The 24632-nt window shown below is 41.4% G+C and overlaps 2 protein-coding genes and 1 pseudogene across 2 annotated transcripts; 1 reads left to right on the forward strand and 2 right to left on the reverse strand.

The window, feature by feature from the left end:
• The first annotated feature begins 4902 nt into the window (after window positions 1-4902).
• Window positions 4903-9920, forward strand: LOC149116976 (uncharacterized; annotated as a pseudogene).
• Window positions 9921-14027: 4107 nt separating this feature from the next.
• LOC110058017 (protein CFDP2-like) lies at window positions 14028-15418 on the reverse strand. The gene has a single exon (XM_020764610.2). It carries the CDS (start codon window positions 14999-15001, stop codon window positions 14351-14353), a length of 651 nt encoding a protein of 216 aa, XP_020620269.2. The 5' UTR covers window positions 15002-15418; the 3' UTR covers window positions 14028-14350.
• Window positions 15419-17070: 1652 nt separating this feature from the next.
• LOC149116977 (adenosine receptor A3-like) lies at window positions 17071-20003 on the reverse strand. Its single transcript, XM_089282687.1, has one exon. It carries the CDS (start codon window positions 19779-19781, stop codon window positions 18840-18842), a length of 942 nt encoding a protein of 313 aa, XP_089138813.1. The 5' UTR covers window positions 19782-20003; the 3' UTR covers window positions 17071-18839.
• Between the last annotated feature and the right edge of the window lie 4629 nt (window positions 20004-24632).

The raw sequence follows: 24632 nt of genomic DNA on the forward strand, positions 1-24632 counted from the left end.
CGAGAGGGCGGAAAGGACAGGAGCACTTGCAAATGTTTCTTTTTATTCGATTTGCTCTTTTTGTATAGGAACGGTGATACTCGTACGACTTCTCAAACTCATTAATAATTAATCACGTTTAAACAACGGAAATCATGACCGTCATGGTGTTTGAATATCTGATCTCAATTAGCATAGGTTTTTACGATTTTCTTTCTCCATTTTCTCCTTAATTTAAGTTTTGATTGGGAGGATATATCAAATACGCCAGACAGTGTTTGACCAAATTTGCAAACACCTCGAAGTTCGTCAAAAATACTCCGCTACGCGTCGTATTTTCAACTCTCTTCTCGGTGTTTGGAAATGTGTTCAAACACTGTCTTTCATGTTTGATATGTTACTTGGTACACTTCAATTTGGCTGGTTTAGTATACTGTTCAAAGTCAATCGAATATTATATTCAAAAGTTATTAGTATCAAGCAATCAATTCGCCCTACAAGAGCTACACTTTATCATCAGTTTATAGCACTACATGACGTTAGCTAACTCTTGTCAGATCAGGAGCTACTGCCCGAAGAATGGAAAAGACATAACAAAATTGACGTCAAAGTGCTGGCTTTTATGGTACACTGTAATAGAAAGAAAATTGGTGGGCTGAGATGGAAAAGAAGTTGCTTTACGACGAGTTATTTTTGTTTAAATTTATACTGCCAAAAAACTCAATTGCAAGTCCACGTCTTAAAATCACAATGGTGCTCATTACGTAATATCCTTGTTGAGGTCCTTGTTGCTTGTCGAGAGATGGGTACTGTACGGGTCCGCAAATGATCCCGGACCGCAAATGATCCCCAAATTGGACCACAAATGATCCCGGACTGGAAATGATCCTCGATAGTGACCGACTAAAAAATAACGAATGGCATGGATGGTGGGGTGGTGTGGATAGGGAATTGGCGTACGTGAATACCGATGTTTTTATTAAAGCCATCTTATAATTATAATGGCTTACAAGTTGCTTTTTTTTCATACTTTCGACTAAATTTTGTTGCTAACTACGATGTTATGAATATCACCACTCAATCATCAAAACACGACTTGGCTTGCATTTCTTTGCAGTTCTCAGTAAAATTACGATCAGTGCAACATACGTTACATATCCTCCTTTGTTAAAGATTGATATTTCGGCGTTATAGTTAAATCACATTTTATCAGCCATGAAGGCCACTCGTCTAAAGTTTTAAACTAAAATCTAACCATGAAGCAACTATTAAGGAAGACGCTGTCACCTGAGTAGACCCACAAGCCTACAATGCTTCATCACTCTGTAAAACACCTTAGTGTATAGCACTGGAAATTTGAGCAAATTTATTTTGTAATTTTTCCTTGGTCGTATTTTGGCTTTAATTCCTCGGAAATGACCACTTGAGTATTCTAAGAAGCCCAAATTCCAAGCTATAGTTACGAAGTTCAGCTTCATGACCAAGCAAGGCCAAGGCTTGCTCTTCGTTTTGACAAGTTAGCTGTTTGATAGATGTTTGATACGATCGCCACCGGGATTTCGAGAATGTTTACAAGTATGTGTTTTTCTAAGACTTCTAATTCAATAGATCGTCTTCACGTGACGTGTTTTTATCCTCATCAGGCATAAGAGGCGGTATATTTATATCTGTTTACAATTAGCGTGCTTCGTTTGGAAACCAGAGCATTTTGAATTTCAGGGTTATGGAGGTTGCGTGACACAAGGCTACGATCGAGTTTGTTGAAAAATATATACTTATCTCGTGGTTTTGAACCTTTTTAGACGTTAGAGCATTAGGAAAAGTGCTTATGTAAATGCTTGTTTGTTTAGTACTGATAATCAGTCGCCTGGAAAGCCAAAGTAAGTTTCAGATGTTTACACTATATTCCGGCCGCCATATTGGTGTACCACGGATGTATACCAATATGGCGTTTTCTTACTGGGCTCTGTAAATTTCTGGGAAACGTTTGCGACGAATAACTGAAGTTTGGGGAAACGCACAGGCCTAAAACTTGGCGAAGTGTCTTATCTAGTTATCTTCTATAGCGTACATCACAATTTCTTAGTTTTTTCCATTGGTTGGTTTTCGATTTATTATTTTTTTTATTGCGTGACAGTTAAACCGATCTGAACCGCTCGAAGAACAAAACAGCAACTGTGGAATATTTTTTTGTAAAATGATAAAACATACTTTTTAGTTCATAATTTTTGTATATGTTCTCACCTTCCTCTGATATAAATCCATCCCATTCCTTATTTTTTTAACGGAATCATTTCCGGTCCAGGATCATTAGCAGTTCAATTTGGGGATCATTTGCGGTCCGGGATCATTTGCGGTCCTGGGATCATTTGCGATCCTGGGATCATTTACGGACCCGTACAGTACCCTACCCGAGTAAGTCAAGGAAAAAGCAGATTTTTGAGACTATAACATTCAACTTTAGAATCTCACTATGTTTAAAAAACAACATTTGTGTTCATTATATGTGCGCAATTAACATGTACGGTCTTTTTACAACTTACTTCTCCTAACATTAAAACAGAGTGGAGTCAAGGCTTCGATGATGCGTGTTATTTTATTGCGGGACAGATAGAAATTGAACGGTCCTTGATTGTTGCAATGTATCAGATAATGTTTTGTCCACCAGCGCAACACCGAAAGAAGTGTTGAATTCTGATGGGAAACACCGCCAACATGAGGCTGACTTACTCACCAAAGCTATTAAGGTCGCTTAAGAAAAGGAAACCACAATTTTATTTTAGCGCGAAACGGACAAAGAAAGATGTCATGACGGGCTAAACATGTATATCACAAGACGAGGTCAAGCGGTGAGTCACAGTAGATTTTGTAAACGTTTCCTGACGCGTTTCTTTTCGGTGTAACTCTTCATTTTGCTCTGATGCATATTCAACTTATTCCGTTTCTTTGCCTCGCTTAACAACACAGAGGAGTTTCACATTAGAAACTTTTAACTGCAAACATGTGAGCGTGGGCGGCAATCTTTGAAGAGTTTATACTTAAGTTGATTTCAAAATGGCGGATCAAAAGATCCCAAGGAAATTTTAAAACGACAGAAAGTTGAAGTCATCCTTGAACATGTCTCAGGAGATTTTAGTGTCGGATTCATTGCGGACCGCGGGCATTTTTGGCACGTTTGATTGAAGTGCCAACGAATCAATTTCAGAGCAGCCGTAGGTGCACTTGAAAAAAAAAAACATATTTTATTAATAAGGAAAGGTTATGAGTTTGTTTTGCTGTCAGTCAATTGCAGAAGCATCAGACAAATAGAATTAGGGTGAAAAAGATTCAAAACTTGCAATGAGCTGACTCGGCAACACCACGAATTATGACATTTTGAAGGTTTTGTACCGTAATGCCGTAAACCGTTTCAAGTTGATTTCTCCCAAAAAAGCGAGAATTTTAATTAACGAAAATCCTCGTCATATGTGTGGGACTAAGGCCTATCAATGGACAAAATATGGGCGAAATTGAATTTGAGCTGCGTCCGCGATTTCTTTGATCCTTACTGACATTTGCTCTTAAAGCTCAGAGGACAAACGTTCATAAAAAATGAAAATGTTTTTATCATGATAAGTTTTAGTGCCCCTGTAGAATACTAGAGCACTTCAGGAAAATAGTAAATAGGACGATGAATGAGATTTATTTACTTTTCGAAAGATATTTTACGGCTGTTGTTACAAGAGCTTGTTAAATTGCGGCAGACTTGACCATATAACTTAAGATCTAGTAATATGGGTCTCATGCTGCAAGCACCAAATGTTTTAAGGGCCCATTAACTGATCTTTTCGAGCCGTTACTAAGGACAATTTATTCTTATTTAACCTCATAATTTTTAGTTAGTTCAGAGTTATTTCATATGTTTTAACTTTTCATGACCAGCAACACCAGTGATGGCGTCATCAGGCCACGCCCTTGGTCATGTGACTAATACTCAATTTATTGACCTCGCTCCCAATGTGTGGCTTCATAGCTCAGTTGGTAGAGCATGGCACCGGTATCGCGGAGGTCACGGGTTCGAATCCCGTTGAAGCCCTGATTTTTTCAGGCTTCTTCTTTCCAATTGCTTAAATTGGAAAATTAACTGCGATGATCATTCTTCACTTTCATCTACAACCGCAGTTCATATATGAATTATTTCATATAAACTTCACATCAATGCTTAGCTATGTTTGCAACGTTGGCTTCAATCGAAACTCGTCGAAAAAGGCTCGATTTCACGAAAAACCGCGTTTCCTTTAGCATTTAAAGAAACCGGAAGTGCGCCCGATATATATTGGAAGTTACCCTATCAGCGCGTGCTCTGATAGGGTAACTTCGAAGTCAACGCACTTTGGTAAGATCAAACAAAGCCACGCAGAGTTAGTTTTTGTCTTTCTTTCGCTCTTGTTTTTCTGTTTTTCTCTTATTTTGTCTTTCCTTGTACTTTTTTTATTTTGCATCTTGTGAAACACAAAGGAAAAACATCTAAAATGTAAGCGAATTTGTAAGTTATTGAGTTGTTTTTACTTTCTGCGCGCAGGCTGACGTCACGGTAACCGGAAGTGAAATTTCACCTCCTTAGCAACGCGTGCGAGCATAAATCGGTTAATGGGCCTCTTAACAAAGAAAACACCAGGCGATTTTGACAAAGTGAACCTTTTATTTCGCTCAGTAGAATATGCCAGCTAAACTGATTGGTGTTGCAAATATAATCAAATCATTCACACACAAGAAACAAATCACGCACCTAGAGGAGTTTTATTCATGAAATCGAACTAATGTCGAACAACGTTTCAGTTGTGCTCGTCTAATCATTTCACATTCACTTTTAAAAGGTCCCAATGGTTTTTTTTAACAATTAAGGGACATTTTTTTTACCATGGCAACTCTTGACGATTTTTTTCTTTTTTCGGTGCAAATCAGCAGCAAGGAGAACCATCCGTCTGCTTTCAAACTGCGAAATAGAGATGCTTTTGTTTGAAATGTCTGCTGATTAAAACATAGCTATTAAAAACAGCGTCCTCGTAAAAATGTTTTAACTTTACACATTCTCGGCTGAATAGTCTAAGTGGTTTGAAAGCTCAAAGGAAAAGCTTACATTAAAACATATTGTAATGAAATTGATATAGTGATTGCACGAGCTGAGGTGCGCGTGCTAAGATGTATAACGGTTGTATTTGAATGTGTGCTCGCACAAGTTTGAAGAGAGACGGTTATGTGGCGATTACGGAATACGCAATGTACTCGTAATACAGGATATATAAGAGACTCACGTTATGTAGTAGCCAGTGTGTGTGTTAGTAGACTTGCCATGTACAAGTAAGCTAAACGTTGAGAGTCGAGTAATTAAACCGTTGGCTGTTGGACTCCTTGACTGGAAGTTGTTGTCGCCCGCGCGCGTTACAATATATATTTTTTATCCTTGCAGGAAGGCCGCAACATGTTAAAGCGCTTTTCCCTTGAGTTTCAAAATCAATTCGCATTTGCCTTATTTTATTATTATTTTTTTTACATTATTGGGTTTCGTGATTGGTTTAAAAATCTGGCGCCACTTGTTATCCAATAAGAAGATCAATCCCGACTGGCTCATAGCACTTTTTCTACGCTTTGTCCCGGCTACACATGTATATAATTGCTTCGAGTTTTGATTGGTTCATTAATATTCATTAGTCCTCGTGCATAGTATATAAGCATGCCTTAATTATTCATAGTTGTCAGTTTTGCCTAACTTTGGTTGGAATCGTTTGAAATATGTCCGAGAGTCCGTCCGCAGTGAACGATCCTGCAAGGGCCCAGCAAATTTTACAGTCCCTTCAAGGCTCTGTTGAGCAGGTTGCTCCGCCAACCACGTCTTCATCACAGGCGGGTGCAACTTCAGGAACAACCGCGAGCGATGACAATGCGTCCCAGAGTTCTTCTCAGGAAAACGCCACTGGGACAAATGTGTCGAATAACTCGACAACTTGAGTTATTCAGCTACAATGTTTTAGTTTGTATTCTAGACGGGGTTTGTTGGTCATTTCTTGTTGGCCAATGTTACATTTCCTCTTCTATGTTTTCTCGTTACTCGGGAGCCGCTTTTCAAACTTCGCGCTTGGATCACATGGTCGGTAATGTATTCCTTTGGGCTCGCCATGATACAGTTCTTTTCAATATGTTAGGCGATAATCTGTTGTTTATATTACGTTTTTTTTTTTTTTTTGCTGTTACACTCGTTTGTGTTCTTTTCTTCGCTTGTTTCTTATGAATTCGGGTTGCTATATATTTGGGAGCTGTTTTTGTTTTGTTTTGATTGAGGACCGTTTTGTTTGGTTGGTTTTGTTTGTCTGGCCACATGGTGGCGTGGACCGTTTGAGCAGTGTGTTGAGGACTTCTGCTCTGTGCCACGAGGTGGCGTGGAAAAAAAAAATCGGTCGGGGACCGATTGAGCAGTATGTCGGGGACTTCTACTCTGTGCCACGAGGTGGCGTAAAAAAAAAACGGTCGAGGCCCGATTGAGCAGTGTGTCGAGAAATTTTGCCCTGTGCCACGAGGTGGCGTGAAAGAAAAAAATATATATCGCTCGAGGACCGCTTGTGCAACGAGTTTTGGATTTTTCTTTTCGCTCTGTGCCATGAGGTGGCGTAAGAATGGAAAGCGACAAGAAAACCGCTTACGTTGACCATATACGTTGACCTCGTGTTGAAAAGGAAAGAATTGAGTTGGGCCACGCAGTGGCTGTGTGCTTAACGTGCCAAGGGAACTTGTGCGAAAATTCGGTGTAATCTTCACGGGTAATTAATGAATTCGGTCACCCGGTACTACAACATGGAGAGAAATAATATATTTTGAAGTATGTGACCGGGGGTTCTAGGGAAAACAGTTCTAATGTGAAGTGAGGACTGGATTTAAGGACATTATGGAATTATTTGGCGTTTCTTTCCTTTGTTAGGTCTCGGCCACAACGGTCGGTGCACTAAAGAAGGAATTGGATGAATGGGAGAAAAAATGATGCATCGGCAATTGAGTCTGCTTTGTCGACTTTGCAGATGGTGATTGCGCGTCCAGCGGCTCTTTTTGACCCATATGCTGTGATCGTCGCTCTACATGAAGTGGTCAATGTCACGAAGGAAAAGAAGGAAGAAAGAGCGTCGCGTTATGAAATAGTGCTAAGACAGTGCCGTCCGTTGTCGAACAACCCGTGCCTTCAACAGGTATTAATAAAGCTGGTGGCATCTAAAGAGGAGGCCGAGGTGGCAAAGGTTATTGCTAAGGCAACCAAACGGCCCGTCCCGGTAAATCAAGGTTCGTTCACTGGACGGACTCGTAACGCTCCATACCAGAGGCGTGGCACCAATCTCAGCCCTAGATCACCTTCGGAGAGAAAGTGCTGGGTGTGTGGAAAGTCGGGACACATCTCGCGCTCCTGCCCGGACAAGCGTTAAGGATTGTGTAATCAGTGAAAGTGATTTGCCTTGAAATGGAATTTTCGATTGTCTTTGTATTTGCAACTGACAATAATAAAATGTAAAGGCACCGTATTTTGTGTCGCTTTCTTTCTTTCTTTTTTTGTTTTCTTTTCTTGGAAGTCTGTGGTCTCGAGGTTGGGAGAATGACCCCATGCCTATGGTGGTCGTTTTCTCCGAACTCGGACTTGCAGCCTCCGTTTAAGTACATCATTGTGATCCCTTCTTTTCTTTGATGCTTTTGTATTAACCTAAAACGAAACGTCATAAAGGAGATACGATGACCTTTATGCCCTTAGAAGCGGAGGAAAAAAGCAGGCGTAGGGAAATGCGATGGGTATCCCTGGAGTGTAAACCGAGTTCGGAGAAAATGACATCAGAAGCCGCTTGTTTAACCCATGTTCAAGGCATTGTTGCGGGGGAAACTCCTAACCTGCGGGATCTTTCGTTTCGCTATCCGGACTCCTTTCAATCTGGTCAACTTCGCACCCGAATTGGACTCTGGGAAAAAATTTTGGACGGGTACAAAGCTGCAAAGGATGTCCTTGAATGGTTGGAGCATGGGGTGGATATCAAAAAATTCATGAAGTCCTTTAAGGGATCATTTATGGGTGTTAAGTATGAGAGCGCGGAACCCCCGACTAGGGTTTTTAAGAACCATCACTCTTGCAAACAGTTTTCCCAGTTTGTTACGGAAACGATTTTGCAACGTATTGAGTCAGGAGCGATCCGTGTTTGGGGTAAAGTGGGTGAAGTGGCACCGCCCCACCTCGTCCTTACCATGACGATCGAACCACAAAAGCCGAGGTTATGAATTGATGCCAGGTTCTTAAACTTGTGGATGGTCGACACCCCCTTTTCGCTGGAAACGTTTGTTGGCGTTCCTCGTTTCGTATATCCTAACTCCTACACGAGTAAAACTGATGGCAAGTCTGGCTATTACCATATTTTGCTTTCCTTTGATTCTCAGCAGTATTTTGGTATTGAATGACAGGGGTGGTGGCTGGTTGGAGTTACGCTTCCCTTCGGTTGGAAGAATTCTCCGTTTATATACCAGACCGTTGGTCTGGGCCCCCCAAATTTTTTCAGGAGTTTAGGGGTCGCGTGTTCCCTGTATATTGATGACCGTTTGAACGGGGAACTGTTTGCTTCGAAGGGTTTTTGGTCACGCCCATTGTTGCAGAGGACGCCGGAATACAGCTATCAATCCGCAGAGGCGGCTTTGTACATAGTTTTGTTCAGTTCTTGTAAACCTTGGTCATTTTCTGGGCCTCTCCAAACGCGTTCTTGCCCTGTAACCAGGATCCGTTATTTAGGTATGATAGTGGATTCTATAGCGCAGGATTTTTGCATTCCTGAAGATAAGAAGATAAAGTTTGCTCAGCTACGCGAGCAAATACTTCTGCGTGAAACTACTATCACCTTGAAGTCTTTACAGAGGTTAATGGGGAAATGGAATTCCTTCTCCCTGGCTTTTCCAGCGACTAAATTCTACATTAGGGAAATGGCGGCGTCAATCGCGAAGGCTTTCAGAGGTAGTGAGGTGAATTTATCTCCGAATCTTAGAGAAGAAATAGTGTTTTGGAGGTTCCTGGATAGTTGGGACAAGGCGATTCAGTGGAGAAGTGAACGTCATGTTGCCATCTCTTTTGCTTCAGACGCATCGTCTTTCCGTTGGGGAGCGGTAATTCACCTTCCTACCAGGACCATTTCTGTCGGCGACTACTGGGAAGGAACCTTTCGAAACGAGGATATTAATGTGAAGGAGATGTGGGTCGTCCTCAGGGGTTTGCAGTCACTTCGTGAAAGCGCCTCTGATTGCAGGATTGATGCACAGGTAGACAGCATGGTTGTTTTCCACGCTTAGTCTGGCCGTGGGCCACGCTCTAGTAAGTTAACTCAGATTTCGCAATTGATTTTCCAGTTCTGGGTGGATAGAAACCTTTCCCTGGAAAAGTCTTTTGTTCCTTCTCACCTACACCAGGTAGATTGGTTTTCCAGGAGACTATCTCGTTCAGATGCTATGCTTTCTCCTAAGTCTTGGTAAATCGTCCAGCGTCGGCTTGGCGGAATTAATGGCCATGATCTTGATTTGATGTCGTTAGATTCCAATGTTCAACGTGACTGACGAGGGAACCCGTTAAAGTACTTTACGCCCTACCCTACTCCAGGGTCGTCGGGTGTCAATGTTTTTAACCTCTCTGTTTGTGATGGTAACCGCGTTAACGCCTACGTTTTCCCACCATTTTCACTGATTGGGCCTCTTTTGCGTCTCCTCGCTTCAGTGAATGCAGCTGTTACGGTAGTGGTACCATTGATGTCCCCCTTACCCAGGTGGTGCCCGTTATTAAATGCTTTGTCCAGCCACAGTGTTTTGGTGGCCGAGAAGGGATCACCGGATACGCTCCTTTTCCCTTCAAAGGATGGTTTTATACCTGGTTCCTCTCTGTATAGCCTCTTGGCATTTACGATTGGAAAAAACATGTCGTCAACAACCTAACAGGAGAAACCTTCTCTCTTTTCAGTCTTTGCCGTTGGTACCCAGACTTTTCCAGCCATCTGTTTCTTGTCCGATTTGTTCCAAACCCAATGATTTTGATTTTCGCTATTGTCAGAGATGTGGTTATCCGCGTCAGACAAGGTCACTTCAAACTTTAAAGAGTCTCAAGGCCCCTATCGACCTGTGTTCGATAAGGGAGCGAAGGAAAACTTTGGTTGCTAGGCAACAGGCTACCCCTTATCAAAAACAAAGAAGTGCTTTAGACATGGAGTTTTCACAGTCCTTAGAATCCACCTCGAAGAGGGACATTTGCTCGGCAATACCTGACGATGTGATTGACTTCTTGATCTGGAAGGATAATTTTGGCAAGACTGTGGTACGTATTGATGCCTGCCCCTTGTTTGGTGAGAAGAGTGTTTCTTCTTGTGTTTGCCTTAAGCGTTTGGCATACGGCTTCGTTGACTCGATTATTTTTAAATTGAGAGCTATATTTAACAAGTATGGGAGATCCGCAACTGATAGTCTCTTCCCTGGGATCGCCGACCCCGCAGCTTCACCACTGGTTAAGTCCTATTTATCGGCTGTCAGAGAGGAATAGCTCGTCGCAAGAGTCATGCAGAGACAGGCTGAACCATTCTTTCTTCAGGATTTGGTGTTTTTATCTGCAGAAATAGCTAAGCGCATGAACGTACACGTTCGTTCTTCGGCACAGCTATTTGTTCTGGCAATAGATCAAGCCTTTTTTAAGATACAATTCTTTTGGTGGCGACAGGGCCGGAGATCTCGGTCGAATGAAAACAAAGGAGATTCTTTATTTTCGGGAAAAAAGGCTCTACTCTTTAACCATACACTCACTAAGTCTTTGCGAGACGCACTTCAAACGTTTTTGCTCTCAAGCGTCATGCGGACTCTTCTCTTTGCCCGGTGACTGCAGTTAAAGTTTATATTAGCTTATGCGACCTATTGAAGATCTCTATCCGTCAAGGAGTTTTGTTTATGCCCCTCAACCCATCTGGAGAAATTTTGCCACCAACTTTTGAGTCGGCCGCGGCTCAGGCGCGGCTCGACGTACGTATGTTCGCCAAATCTCGGCGTTTGCTAATCGGAACGTTACTTTACATGGTCTAAGGAGTAGTTGTGCAATTTCGCTAGCCATTACCGGAGCGAAGCTTGAGGCGATCATGGATCACGTGGGCTGGAAGTCCTCAAAGTCGGCACGTCATTATATTAAGTTGAATCAGGTGCTTGGCCATGGTGGGGCGGCGGACACCTTGTCTTCGTTGGAAGTGGATTTAGCGAAAGTTTACAAGCAGTATAACAACCTGCATGGCTTTACTATAGCATTCTGAACACTTGGTCTTCTCTCGTTTATCGTGTTTTGTGGAAATAAATATTACGGATGTTTCAGGATGTAAAGCTTGTGTGGTTTTCCCAAAGCATTCTGAGACTTGGTTTTCTTGTTTTCGATAGAGGTAGATTTTAGCGAATGTTTACAAGAAGTTTCGTTAGCTTGCATAGTTTTTCATAGTTTTCTCAGGCTCGTTTGGCCTTGTCTTGTTCATTTTGCTTTTGTGGAATAAATTTTGGAAATGCGTTCAAGGTTTGAAATAATTTGGCATGGTTTTCTCTATAGCATTTAGGACAATCTTGTTGAAATACTAGTGAGGGTTGAGAATTAGTTTGGTTGAGGATGGGTAAGGCTGGGGGCTTATTTTTGGTATGATTGTTTGGGTTAGCCAGCGAATTCCACGGCGATTGCGGGGCGCAGTCTGGGGTGACTTTCCCATAACTAAATGCTAATGAGTATGCAAGAAGGATAATGAACTGCTAAAGGTCTCGGAAGAGTCTCTTGGCCGAGACGAAACGCCGCGTCAGACTAGCCGCGAATATTTCACAAGTATTTGACAATTGTTTGCTTTTGTATTTTACTGCTGTTGTGAAAATGCGTTAATCCAAAATATCTTCCAGCAATGGGTTTAAAATACAATTGTTTTATCTGTTTCGTGCTTTTTCCACGTACGTTCCTTTCTTTTAGTTAAGAATTGCTTGCTTGCTTGCTTGCTTAAGCCTTTTGATTCCCTGAGGAACATAGGGCCGCAACAACACCCCTCCAACGCACTCGGTTCCGTGAGGTCCTCCTCAGCTATGCCCATGTCGTTCCGATGGCCTTCACCTCTGCGTCAGTGCTCCTGCGCCAAGTCTGTTTCGGTCTTCCTACTTTTCGCTTTCCTTGTGGATTCCAGTCAAGGGCTTGCTTGGTGACGTTTGAGGGGGACTTCCTGAGTGTGTGGCCGGTCCACCCCCATTTCCTTTTTCTGATCTCCACCTCAATGGGGCTTTGACCAGTCTTGTCCCAGAGGTCGGCTTTGGAAATGACGTCTGGCCATCTGATGTTGATGATGTTTCTGAGGCATCTATTGATAAAGGTCTGCAGCTTGTGGGTGTTTGACTTGGTAGTTCTCCATGTTTCGGAGCCATACAGTAGGACAGACTTGACGATGGTGTTGAAGATTCTGATCTTGTTGTGGAGGGAGAGGGCTGAAGAGTTCCAAATGGGGCGGAGGGTGTTGAATGCATGTCTGGCCTTGTTGATCCGGCTCTTGATGTCTTCGTCTGTTCCTCCATCTTTGTTGACGACGCTGCCCAGGTAGACAAACTTCACCTCGTTCAGGTCCTCGTCGTGGAGTGTGATGGGGTCTTGTTTCTTGTTGTTCATTGGCATCACCTCCGTCTTCTTGGTGTTGATATTGAGGCCCGTCTTCTCAGCTTCTTCGGCGAGGCGGGACAGCTTCTCCTGTGCGTCCTGGTGTCTGTGTGAGAGGAGGCTAATGTCGTCAGCGAAGTCCAGGTCCTCCAGCTGTTTGGTGAAAGTCCACTGGATGCCAGTCTTTTTGTCTGATGTTGCCTGCTTCATAATCCAGTCGGCTACCAAAAGGAAGATGGTCGGCGACAGTAAGCAGCCTTGACGAACACCGGTCTGTACCTGGAATGTGTCCGTCAACTTCCCATCGTGTATGACTTGGCAGCTGGAGTTGTCGTACAGTTGCTGTATGATGGAAATGAACTTGGGGGGGGGGGGGGGGGGAAGCCGTAGTGTTGCTTGAGCCTCCAGATGACGCCTCGATCCACACTGTCGAATGCCTTTTGGAAGTCGACGAAAACTGATTACAGTGGGGTCTGCCATTCCAGCGACTGCTCGATTATAATTCGCAGCGTGGTGATGTGGTTTGTGCAGGATCTGTCTTGGCGAAAACCTGCCTGCTCCTCTCGTAGAGTTTCGTCCAGGGCCTTCTTGAGTCTCTCCAGGGTGATTCTTGTCAGGATCTTACTTGGGATGGAGAGCAGTATGATTCCCCGCCAGTTGTTGCATGATGACAGGTCCCCTTTCTTCGGCAGTTTCACCAGGTACTCTTTCTTCCATTCCTCTGGGATCTGCTCGTTCTCCCAGATCTTCATCAGGAGTGGATGGATCATCTCTGTGGAGGTCTGGACGTCCGCCTTTAGTGCTTCTGGTGGAATGCCGTCTGGGCCTGCTGCCTTGCCTGACTTCAAGGACTTGATGGCTTTGCTGACCTCGGCCTTGGTTGGTGGATTGATGCTCACCTCTAGCTGGTTTGCTGCTGGTGGGATGTCAGGTGGGACTTGGGGGTCTGTTGAGAATCTCTTGGAAGTGTTCTGCCCATCTTGCTCTCTCTTTGGCTTCATCTGTGATGGTCTCGCCGTTCTTGTCCTTCACTGGCCTTGAGGGGGCCTTGTTCTTCCCTGACAGTGTTCTTGTGATCTCATACAGCCTCTTCATGTCTCTTTCACCAGCTGCTGTTTCTGCTTCTTCTGTGAGATCGTGTATGAGGCTCCTCTTGTCCGCTCTGGTGCTTTTCTTGACCTGTCGGTTCAACTCCCAGTACTGGGCCTGTAGATCTTGCTTCTGTTGCAGGTCTTGGGTCTGGTTGATGTCGTTCTTCAGCTGTTTCCTCTCGTTGATGAGGGTCCAGGTATTGGCTGACAGCCACTCTTTGTGTTGTCTAGTTTTCTTCCCTAGGACCTCGTTACATGTGGCCTTCCAGGTGTCCCTCAGGCCACGCCATGTCTCCTCTACTGATTCTTCTGGTTGGTGGGCGAGTGCGCTGAGCCGGTTTCTCAGTTCACATTGGTAGACCTCAGCCTTTGTTTTGTTTTTTAGGCTGTGTACGTTGAATTTGTAGGATGGCCTGTCTACTCGGTCTCTGTAGACCTTCAGCTTGACTTTCAGGTCTGCCACCACCAGGTGATGGTCCGAGGCTGCGTCTGCTCCTCGTTTGACTCTGACGTCCAGCAAGCTTCTCCTCCACTTTCTTACGATGGTGACGTGATCGATTTGGTTCACAGACCTCCCATCTGGTGATGTCCTTGTCGTCTTGTGGATCTGCTAGTGCTGGAACACGGTGCCTCCAATGACCAGGTCGTTGAAGGTGCAGAACTCAGTGAGTAGCTCTCCATTCTCGTTCTGGACGCCAACTCCATGTTTTCCCATGACGAGTTCTCTGTTGGTGTTGTCTAACCCCACTTTTTCGTTGACGTCACCCATTAGGATCTTCAGGTCTCTTCTTGGCATCTTATCCATCACTGCCTGGAGCTGTTCGTAGAATGCCTCCTTTTCCTCGGTCTCTGCTGCGTTGGTGGGTGCATAGCACTGGATGACGGTGACTTTCCTCCCCTTGGAGTTGAACCTTGCCGTCAGGAGCCTCGGTGATGCTGGCTCCCTGGAGAGTAGTGCCTGTTCTGCCTCAGGTGTCAGAAGCAGGGCTACTCTATGAACGTGTGGGTGTCCTTCCTCATGTCTGGAGTAGATGATAGTGTCACCACCCGTCAGTCGCGTTCGTCCAGTGCCGTTCCAGCATGTTTCATACAGCCCTAGCATCTTGAGGTTGTGGCGATGCATTTCCCTGCTCACTTGTGCAGATTTCCCTGCCTCATATAGGGTTCGGATGTTCCAGGTCCCTATTCTGGTCTTGCTTTTGGCTGTCAGAAGAGTTGTCTGCGCACTGGCTTCCCGAAGGCTTTCACCAGCCCGCATCATAGCCTCTACTGGAGAGGACTCTTCCGGAGCCAAGTTGTTTTCTGGATTTGTTGTTGCGGTTTCTGTAACAGGTCTGTTTCTTTTTCTGGGGCTGGGTTGTTAGCCCAGCGCCCAACCCCCAAACCTGGAGGGCCGGTTGGTTTGGTTAAGAATTGGTACCCTTTAACAATGCTATTTAAGCAACTTTTATTTCCATGCGTGGGTCTGCCTACTAATTAGAAATCGTCTTTAAGCAAGAATGATCGTAAAAAGTAATAGATTACGTTGATTACATTGTCAAGTACATTGTCGGGATTTCATGGACGATTACAACGAACTTGGTATTTTAAATTGCTGTTAGAACAACCTTCTTAACCGGCGTCCGCAGAAGTCTCTAACTAACAAAATACATCCTTTGGTACCAGTTAGGGCCTGTTTACAAGGTTTACAAGCAAAATTTCACAGGTAGGGTTACCCTACATCCCGGGACAACTTAATGCGCGGTTACACTCAAAGGGTCTGGAAACAATTAGAAAGTTAACCCGGATAGGCGGGTTAACCCTACCTGGAGTGTTTACAAGGGAAAAAGTTAACCCACCTGCCAAGGTAACCCCAGCATGCAGATAGGGTAACCTACCTATCCGGGTAACCCTAGCTGCCTTGTAAACACGACGAAGGAAAAAAGAGGAAATGTGTGAGTGCTAGGGTAACCCGCTTTATAAGGCAACACCCGCTTGCTAGGGTAACCCTCCCTGCTTGTAAACACTGCGACCCTTAATCGTCATCAATTTCCTTCCCCACAAGCGGAGTATGGCTTTTCAGAGTTAATTTCTCCCGTGTTTAGCGCACTCAGTGTACCTCAAGTAGCCGTCTGAATTATGAAACTCTTTAACGGCAAAGGATACAAACGCACGGGTTCAATTTTTGCATTTCATAAATGCTTTGGTAATCTTTGTCGATTTACTTATTCTCATATATTCTTTGAGGCCATTTCCCTGAAACCGGCTTTCGAGTGATAATTAGTTCTGAAATTTACGAGCTTCTGTATTTTTCTTTTGGCTTGCATCAGTACGTATGCTAACCGATCTCGTTTTAGAGATAAGACCAGGCTCAAATGGACACCATATTCATCACAAAACACTTAGGGGAGTGTTATTCACTTAAACGAAAATTTTGTTAACTTTTATTGTATTTTTTCTTAGTGAATTTGTTTTAGTTTTTTTTTCCTTCAGTTGTTTCTAATAGGAAATGAAATCTTACAGTGTAAAAGAATAATTGTTCTCCATGATACGTTAGCCAGTAAGGACTGGGCTTCCACAGATTTATTTCTTTATTGCATATATAGCATATATAGTTAGGTTCTTTTTCAATTATCGTAATTATTCACAGTTAGGAATTTTTAAATTATTGTAATTAATTTTATAAATCAGTATATATTTTATTTATTGTACGGCCGATTATTGTTATTGTAATTTAGGTGAGGGCCACAACGGTTTGTCAGTCCAGGACTGTAAAGTGTTTTACCTCGATATCGATAAATAAACTTATTTATTTATCTTGAAAACTCTACGTTTTAATTTTGACCTTTGCCTCAGAGTTTCACGGCGTCGTACAATTTTCTAAGCCTTAATGTGCGTTTCTACGCATCACGTCTCAATCTACGTTCGCTTCGAAATTCTCTGAACTTCCTTACGAAACTTTCTTCGCGAACTAACATGCATACTACCTCTCAGAACAGTAAAGTTGAAAGTACTTATTCAAAAGAAAAATGTCACGTGCACGCGAAAGTTGTTACATCAGTCAAATTCTATTGATATTCTATTCGACTGATGTTCACTTGACTTGTCAATTATTCGAATTCACGTGCTAGCAGGCGTTCTTTAAACATTTTAACTCGACACGCATACAAAAGACACGACATATCTCTTATTTATTTTTTTACCTATTTATTTATTTATCTATTTATTTATTTATTTATCTATTTATTTATTTATTTGTTTGTTTGTTTACTTATCAACCCTGGCAACCGCAGAAACAAGGTAATCGCGGTATTTTTTATGTTTTGTTTTTATTGATTTCTTTTTTCCTCTTGGATTGGGGAAAGGGAATATAACTTAAAAACACCTTTGTTGCATGTATCCTCACTTTACTTAAGGAGGCGTTATTCAGTCCACAAGATTAGAAAATGTAATGAAAGTCAGTCTTTAAAGTATTGAACCTTTTGACTCCAATACTGAACTAGGCTCAATTGCTTTGTTTTGCTTAAGTACAAAATTCTTATCAGTAAATATAAATCGAATCACTATCTTCTGACTTGCTTTCTCTTTTTCCGTACCTAAAGAAACGTTCTGATTGTTAAGTAGTCCCTGACTGGATTTCTTTATTTATTCGTAACATCCTTTCTTGATAATACACTTATAATTATTCAGCAGACCAGATTTCCACCGAGATTTTAATTAAACAGCATCACGTGAACATGTCAAAATTTGGCTGACTATTTTAATTTGACAAACATCGGGCTTATCGCAGATATCCTTCCCTAGCAGAACTAAGATTGCATTCATATCACTTTTACAAACAAACTTCTAAGATAGAACGATCACACATGAGGCCATCATCAGACCGTGTAGTTTAGAGGATGGTCGGCAGGTTTCATAAATTCATAAAACTGGGCGGCTGGAGCGATTCCCCTTCCGACTGGCTGCATAGAATAAGTTTCTCTTTTCTAAATAGTTATACTTTGATTTCCTGATAAGAAAATCAGACTTTTCAGCAATTAGGATACTGCGCTAGACAAACACAAATTTAAGCGAGAGGGATTTCCTTGTATGGGATCACTGGTTTAATGATGCACCATTTGATGGTGTAATGAGTACCCATCCACGTTAGTTCTCAGATTTTGTCAGGTATAAGTTTCCAAACGATTATTCTTGACATAGCGTCCTAGCGCTGAGGGAATTGCAAAAAAACTACGGCAGAGTTTTAGAAACGATATATCCAACCGCTGTTCATCCTCAGAAGAAATAAAAGTTAGAAAAAAGAAAAAAGGGAAAGTCCTTTGTACCGGGACGGTAAAAAATTACTGCAATCCTGCGTCGTACCAACGGAGCTATCTTAGTGTGGCACGAAAACATGATGCAATTATTTAGACTCTCACAACATTCACATCATTGCGAATTACTCAGCTATGAATAATTGAATCCCAAAACAAAATGAAGAGTTTTTAATTCAATTATGCAGGGATCATGAGAGCTAAATTTCAGATTTATAGCTCTGATACTCAAGCTAGAAAGAATATTTGTTAAATTACAGAGCATGTACGGGAACGCTATAACAGAGTATGTACGGGCACGTTCACATAACTGCGAATTTCTCAGCTATAAATGATTCAGTCCAAAACCAGAATGATAGATTTAATACCAGTCATATAGGAATACTTTTCACCAAATATCAAAAGGAAAGTCCTAATATTGCAGCTATACGAATTATTTAATTGTTTAATTAATTAATTAATTTTATTTATTTTATATCTTGATTGTGTGATTAGATTACAAGTTTATTCCAAGGTTTCTAATAGTTGTTTTTTCGCGTAATGATCAGTTACTAATTCCCATGATTGTATGACTCGCGTACTGATATTTTTGACAACAAAAATGCTCAACTCACTTCAGCTTCTGTATGTAAGCATCACGCAAGAGTTATGGAGCGGTTTCCAATTGAGTGTCGTAAAACCAAAACCAAGCCAATTACTTACCAATTAGACTACTCAGCCAATCTCAAACCGCGGTAAAACGAAAACTAAAGTAATTATCTAATTACTTTCGACACTCAATTGAAAATCGCTCTACTATTAATATCATTATGATTCCTCTTCGGTTTCTTCACAACAGAGGTTTCTAATGATTCCTCTTACCCTATCTCTGATTTCCTTCATCCTCCAATAGTAAAGCAAGGGATTCACAAGCGAGGAAGAAAAAACAATTACCGCGCAGGTATTCATGGAGACCCTCGCTAATTTAGGGTTTAAATAACCCATAATATTAATTACTGCAAGATTGCACACGTAGGGAACGTAACTCAGTAAAAGTATTGCAAGAAGATAAAAAATTGTGAAAACAGACTTTTTGTATTTGTTGATGTCGATGGCGTTTTGATTTGCATGTATTTGACTTTGATGGTGACGTATGATTCGAAAAACTTTGAAATAAGAGAAGCCAGTGATAAAAAAACAAAGTGCTGCCCCCAACAATAACATAACAATAAGTGCACTGAAATACTCTTTTGTATAATACCAGTTGTACATGTGCCAAGCATTCAACACAATAAGCAAAACTGCAGACATGATATAAATAATAACGACTCGACGCACTGTAAGAAGAGATCTTCGGCTCATATGCAACCATCTTTCTACAGCCATTATTGTGATGACGATGACTGTAAGGGAGGAAAGACAATTTCCCACGAATTGTAGGATAACAGCAGCAAAGCAGAACATCTTAATGTTTCCTGTTACATCCGCCCATTGGTACACAGCAAAAAATGGTTGAGTTAGTAACCCAGTGCAAAAGTCAGTGAAGGCCAAACCAGCAAGAAGAACATAAGATGGAGTCCTGAGAGATGGGTTCTTCCAAATTGCTGCCAAAATGAAAGCATTTGCTACCACTATCATCGGTGCCAGAAGTGAGGAGATAATACAGGTTGTAAGGGTTACCCGATAGTAAACTGAGGTGCTTTCACTGGCGTTAAAAATGCCTAAAAAGGAACACCAACTGTCTGGTAACCGTGAAGAATTGAAGGCCATTGCTTGCTTTGACCTCTCAAACCGTTTCACGGCGAATGTTGGGCAATAAAGTTTCTCTTTTCCAACAGTGACTTCGGGATCGTTGTTACGTATTTTCTGACTCACTCATTCGCGGCCATTGCTTGAAAACGGGCTATCTTCTGATACTCAGTTCGCACATTAAAGACTGCATTTGGCGTGGTTGGGTATGACAAGTAACATGTTTGCTGTTGCAAATTGAGCCAATTCATACAAACAAAATAAAACAAACAACGTCAAGCACCTAAAGTGAGGTGCTTTCACTAGCGTTAAAAATGATTAAAAAGGAACGCCAACTGTCTGGTAACCGCGAAGAATTGAAGGCCATTGCTTGCTTTGACCTTTCAAACCGTTTCACGTTGAATTTTGGGCAATAAAGTTTCTCTTTTCCAACAGTGACTTCGGGATCGTTGTTGCGTGTTTTCTGACTCTCACTCGTTCGCGGCCATTGCTTGAAAACCGGCTATCTTCTGATACTCAGTTCGCACATTAAAAACTGCATTTGGCGTGGTTGGGTATGACAAGTAACATGTTTGCTGTTGCAAATTGAGCCAATTCATACAAACAAAATAAAACAAACAACTTCAAGCACCTTTTGGGCGGTTTTATTCATAAGTCGACCGTAGTGTTTGTTTTAATTGTTCTCGTTTAATTAGTTCGCATCAATTTGCAGGGGTTTTAAGGTGTACATAACTCGATTTAGGGAAACAAATATATACATTCTTTATTTTCTTCCATAGGAACATTTGGCAATTGTTTTATTTTAGGCTCAGATCAGTAGAATCGAAAAACAGCTGACTGGTTTCAAACTGTGCAACAAAGACAGCGTTTTAGCAAACAGAAATTAATTAATTTTGGACACTCAAGGTTAAGTTGTTTACTTGGTTTTAAGAGTCAGTGTCAGTAGATATCGGATATGATCATCGCGGACACAGCCAAAGAATCGATTTCGTTCATACTTTCTGTATTGATAGACCCTTGTGCGAAAGTAAACAAAACAAGGTTAGTTTTTTCTAAGATTCCTTTTTTTGAGAGTAGCTAAATAAAAACCGTTGAAATTATCGAAATTCTGTCATGTTCATGGCTTGTCAGCGTAGGTCGAAAGTTAACTTTGAATTTTCCTTTGCAATAACATAATAGCTAATGCCTTAAGCAATTCATTGACGACATGAAAAGCAGATGTTCTCTTGTTATAAATGTTTTATGAATTTTCTTCTCGAAGACACCTTGCGGCTGTTTTGTAATAGCTCTGTGGTACCCTAAAACAACTGTCAAAAAACGCTTGTCGGTAAGCGAAGAAAAACCCAATAGCTATATTGCAGATATAGTTTATAGATAGACCTTCACAGATAAACTTGCAATTTTTTTGGGACACTTCTAAGTTTTGCGGTAACCCTTGTTTGAATTTTGCTTATTTTCGAGATTTGCTATAATTACAACTAAGCTGACCATCAAGAAATAATTGATCGCATGTCGAAAAGTGCATCAGAAATTAAAATCATGATGATTAGCTAAATTATGATGAGACTTGGTTTCTGTCTTATCTAGAAAATTAATTAAATTGGAGGTAAAACTTAAGCAGTTTTCTGCTTGTTTACATGAGAACTGTCAATTTGTTTATACAAGATATTTAGTGGCTACTGTAGCATGAAGTTACGTTTTGTTGATATCTTCGGTTTCGGTTGCAAATCTCCTTTCTGCGCAGTTCAGTTGTTGGTTTTAATTCAGTTTCAGAATATACAACTGCGAAAACTGCTCTCCACGACAAACACTGATCAAACAAACAATAGTGTGTGCTCTTTTCATATTAATCTTTTGTATTCATATATAGATTTAACTATTTTAGACTTCCTTCATAGCGTAGAAATAGCGTTTTTCCTCTTCTTTTTTTCTTCTTGTGTTTGCATTTCTGCTTCAGTTTTCTTGCTGACCTGTATTTTATTTCTCTTTAATGCTGATGTTAACTGGGGCTGCCTGACTCTGCTAGCCCCTATGATTATTCCAGGCAGTTAGTACTCTAATTTGTACCTTTCATATTTTCACTGAACAGTGTAATTTTTTAGCAAGACTGAGTACAAAAAAAGATTGATTGATTGATTGATTGATTGATTGATTGATTGATTGATCGCAGCGTGTGAAACAACCTGTGTAAATATAATGTATCCTTCGGCAGATTATCGGCAAGCTTCTCCAAAGACCAGTATTACTATAGTAGGTGGCATTTCGCTGATCTAACCCTTATTTATATTTAAAAAAGCGGGATATATCCAAGTTTTATTAATTTATTTATGTCTGCAACGTTTATCTGAAAGTACTCGTATACTAGATTACTACTCTAGTAACAGTATTTTTGTCTGATCCGTTTTCGTGACTCTGTGAAGCGTAAATATATAACCTTTCAATTTCCTTTGCGAACATTCTCATTCTCTTATTATTGCGTAATTACCCTATTTAATATTACTCTTCTGCTTTCCAATTTCCTCTGCGGGTCGGCTATATGACATGACGAAACTATGCTAAGATCGGGGAAGTCTTAAGCATAATTGTTGACAGACTGGTAATATTAAAATGCAAAATATCTCACACACGTATGAACGCTAAATCAGCTCTCGCAGAAAAAAGCCATCGTATCAGGATTCTCACGGGTATCTCTTGTGAGTACCCCTCTGCGATGAAGTTCCCGCTTTCGCTTAGAGTCTTCTTGCTGTAATACAGAGTCTACTATTGGGTAGACTACTTGCAAATGAGGGGCTGGCACAGGTAACGCAAGCCTCGTTTGATCATTAACATTTTCAGGAAAGTTTGGCGGCTCCGCTTGCGAGTAAGTCGGTAGATTAAGCGCTCTCCCTTCTTTTCTCTCTCGCATTAACACCATTTCTTTATCCTTCCTTTCTTGCTCAAATGCGTTCTCATATAAGTCCACTTCACGGGTAAGTGTCGATATGAGCTCTTGGCAGTCAGTGATTTGATCAGCAAGAGCGGAAACTCTAGTCTCCGTTTGCGTTTGCCTGTTGAGAAGCACTCAGCAATGTGTTTAACAATTCATACGCGAGAATTGAAAAGTGTCAGCACAAAAGGAAAGGTAAAAAATGGATCGCAAAGAGACGTTAGCCTAGAAATAAACGTGATGTCGAACGCGCTGACAGCATTAAAAGGCTCATGTTTTACTTTTTTTTCATTTCCGCGAGTTTTCGGGCGGAGTAAATTGAAAATTCGAATCAGTCGCTTGTGGTGCAGCTTCTTCCTCTGGATTGACTCCACCTACACCCACTCACAGGCTCTACAGTGTTCCTGTGCGAGTGAACACTGATTTTTCCTTACAGCTATGCACTATGAACGTTTTTGACTGTTAAGGTGGCTCTATATAGTATTTCACAAAACTTTGGATATTACATATGCATAAATAACTTCTCCCTTGGCAAATGTTTACAACATAGCACCCGGTAGAAGGTCAATAATAAAAACCTACAGCCTTAGACCACGTATGGAAGACACTTTCAGAACTTAAATGTTGTTGCTATGGCAACTACTGATAGAAATGCTTGGCTTGTTTTTTTAACCTACCTGACTTCTAGACGGTGTTTCTAGGTTTCTACACGGTGAATCTTCTTTGTTTTGGGGGAAACAGAGTAAACATACAAGGAGTTTCAACTGACAAAGCTACAAGAAAATCTGTACATAATTTTCGGAGGAATTCGCAATTTTCGTTTTTGACGCGTATTACATTAATGTATGTATAAAATTTGATGATTTTTTTCTTAACAGTGAGAAAAAGAGAAATCCTATCCACGTGCCAATTTTCAAAAAAATTCACCGTCCGGAACGCGCTTAATATGCGTTTTAGATCTCTCCAAAACCCTTGTTTTTTGTGACGTCATCAAAATAGAAATTCTTCAAGTTATGGTACTGCGCATGCTCACGTTTAACTTTCTTCGCACGTGCTACTTGAAAATTAGTCGAGAAGTAGAAGCCAATTTTTCCCCAGTACAGCGAAAAGTATACCTAAGTGTTGAAATACTTATGGAAATGCCTTTTAACTTGTGGTTTCCTCCACTGCTTTAAAGTGCTCAACGATCTTGGCTAGAATACGGGTTGTTTTTGTAACTCGTGGGGCCTTGCTACAGGGGCACTCAACGGATCGTTTCGGTAAATTATCTGTTCGGAAGGCCTTTAATCCCCTCTGATTTTCTTGAGAGAATTGGCACCTCGAACTTTCGTGATATGAGAAATTTAATGTCTGTTGTTTTCGGACTGTTGAAAATGTCGTTTTGGGTACCGAAAAAAGGCCAGCTATCATTTTCGGAAAGGCGATAAGACCTAAGGTTTTCGGGAAATGGACAAAAAAGCCCTAATAAATTCGAGGATACTCAATTTCCCCTAGAATATCCGAACAGATAAAATTTTTTTAGTGCAACCTAAAATTAACCTACAGAGCTTTAAAAGTACTCCAGATAGCCTAAAACAGCGTCTAACAGCATTCGAGAGAAAACGGTCGTTGGGTGCCCCTGTTGCTAGTTGCTGAAGATGGAGGCAGAGACGATACGCCAACAAGCCCTTTTGCTTCGAACCTCTCGAAAACATTCTTAAGATCTCGATATGAAATGCCACTTCCGGCTATTTTTTCAGCAATCTGTTGCTTGATGGGGAATTCCGCGTTTGTTGGATGATAAAGAGTTCCTCGGAACGTCTGCAGGAGTTCGTAGCGACGATCAAGGTATTTCGTGTCGTTTACTGCGTACTATATTGTTGACATGTTCTCTGTCAACATGTCCTCTGATATGTTCAAACGGGAGTCAAAGACTATTGTTCTTAAAGCTCTAACATCCTCCATTG

This window comes from Orbicella faveolata, unplaced genomic scaffold, assembly GCF_042242905.1.
Source record: "Orbicella faveolata isolate gen_17 unplaced genomic scaffold, um_ofav_v1 contig_12, whole genome shotgun sequence".
In the NCBI taxonomy this organism is placed as follows: Eukaryota; Metazoa; Cnidaria; class Anthozoa; order Scleractinia; family Merulinidae; genus Orbicella; species Orbicella faveolata.

What these genes read in the sequence shown, in the direction of transcription:
- LOC110058017 (XM_020764610.2), bottom strand. Translation starts at nt 15,001, where the DNA reads ATGATGCGGGCTGGTGAAAGCCTTCGGGAAGCCAGTGCGCAGACAACT.
- LOC149116977 (XM_089282687.1), bottom strand. Translation starts at nt 19,781, where the DNA reads ATGGCCTTCAATTCTTCACGGTTACCAGACAGTTGGTGTTCCTTTTTA.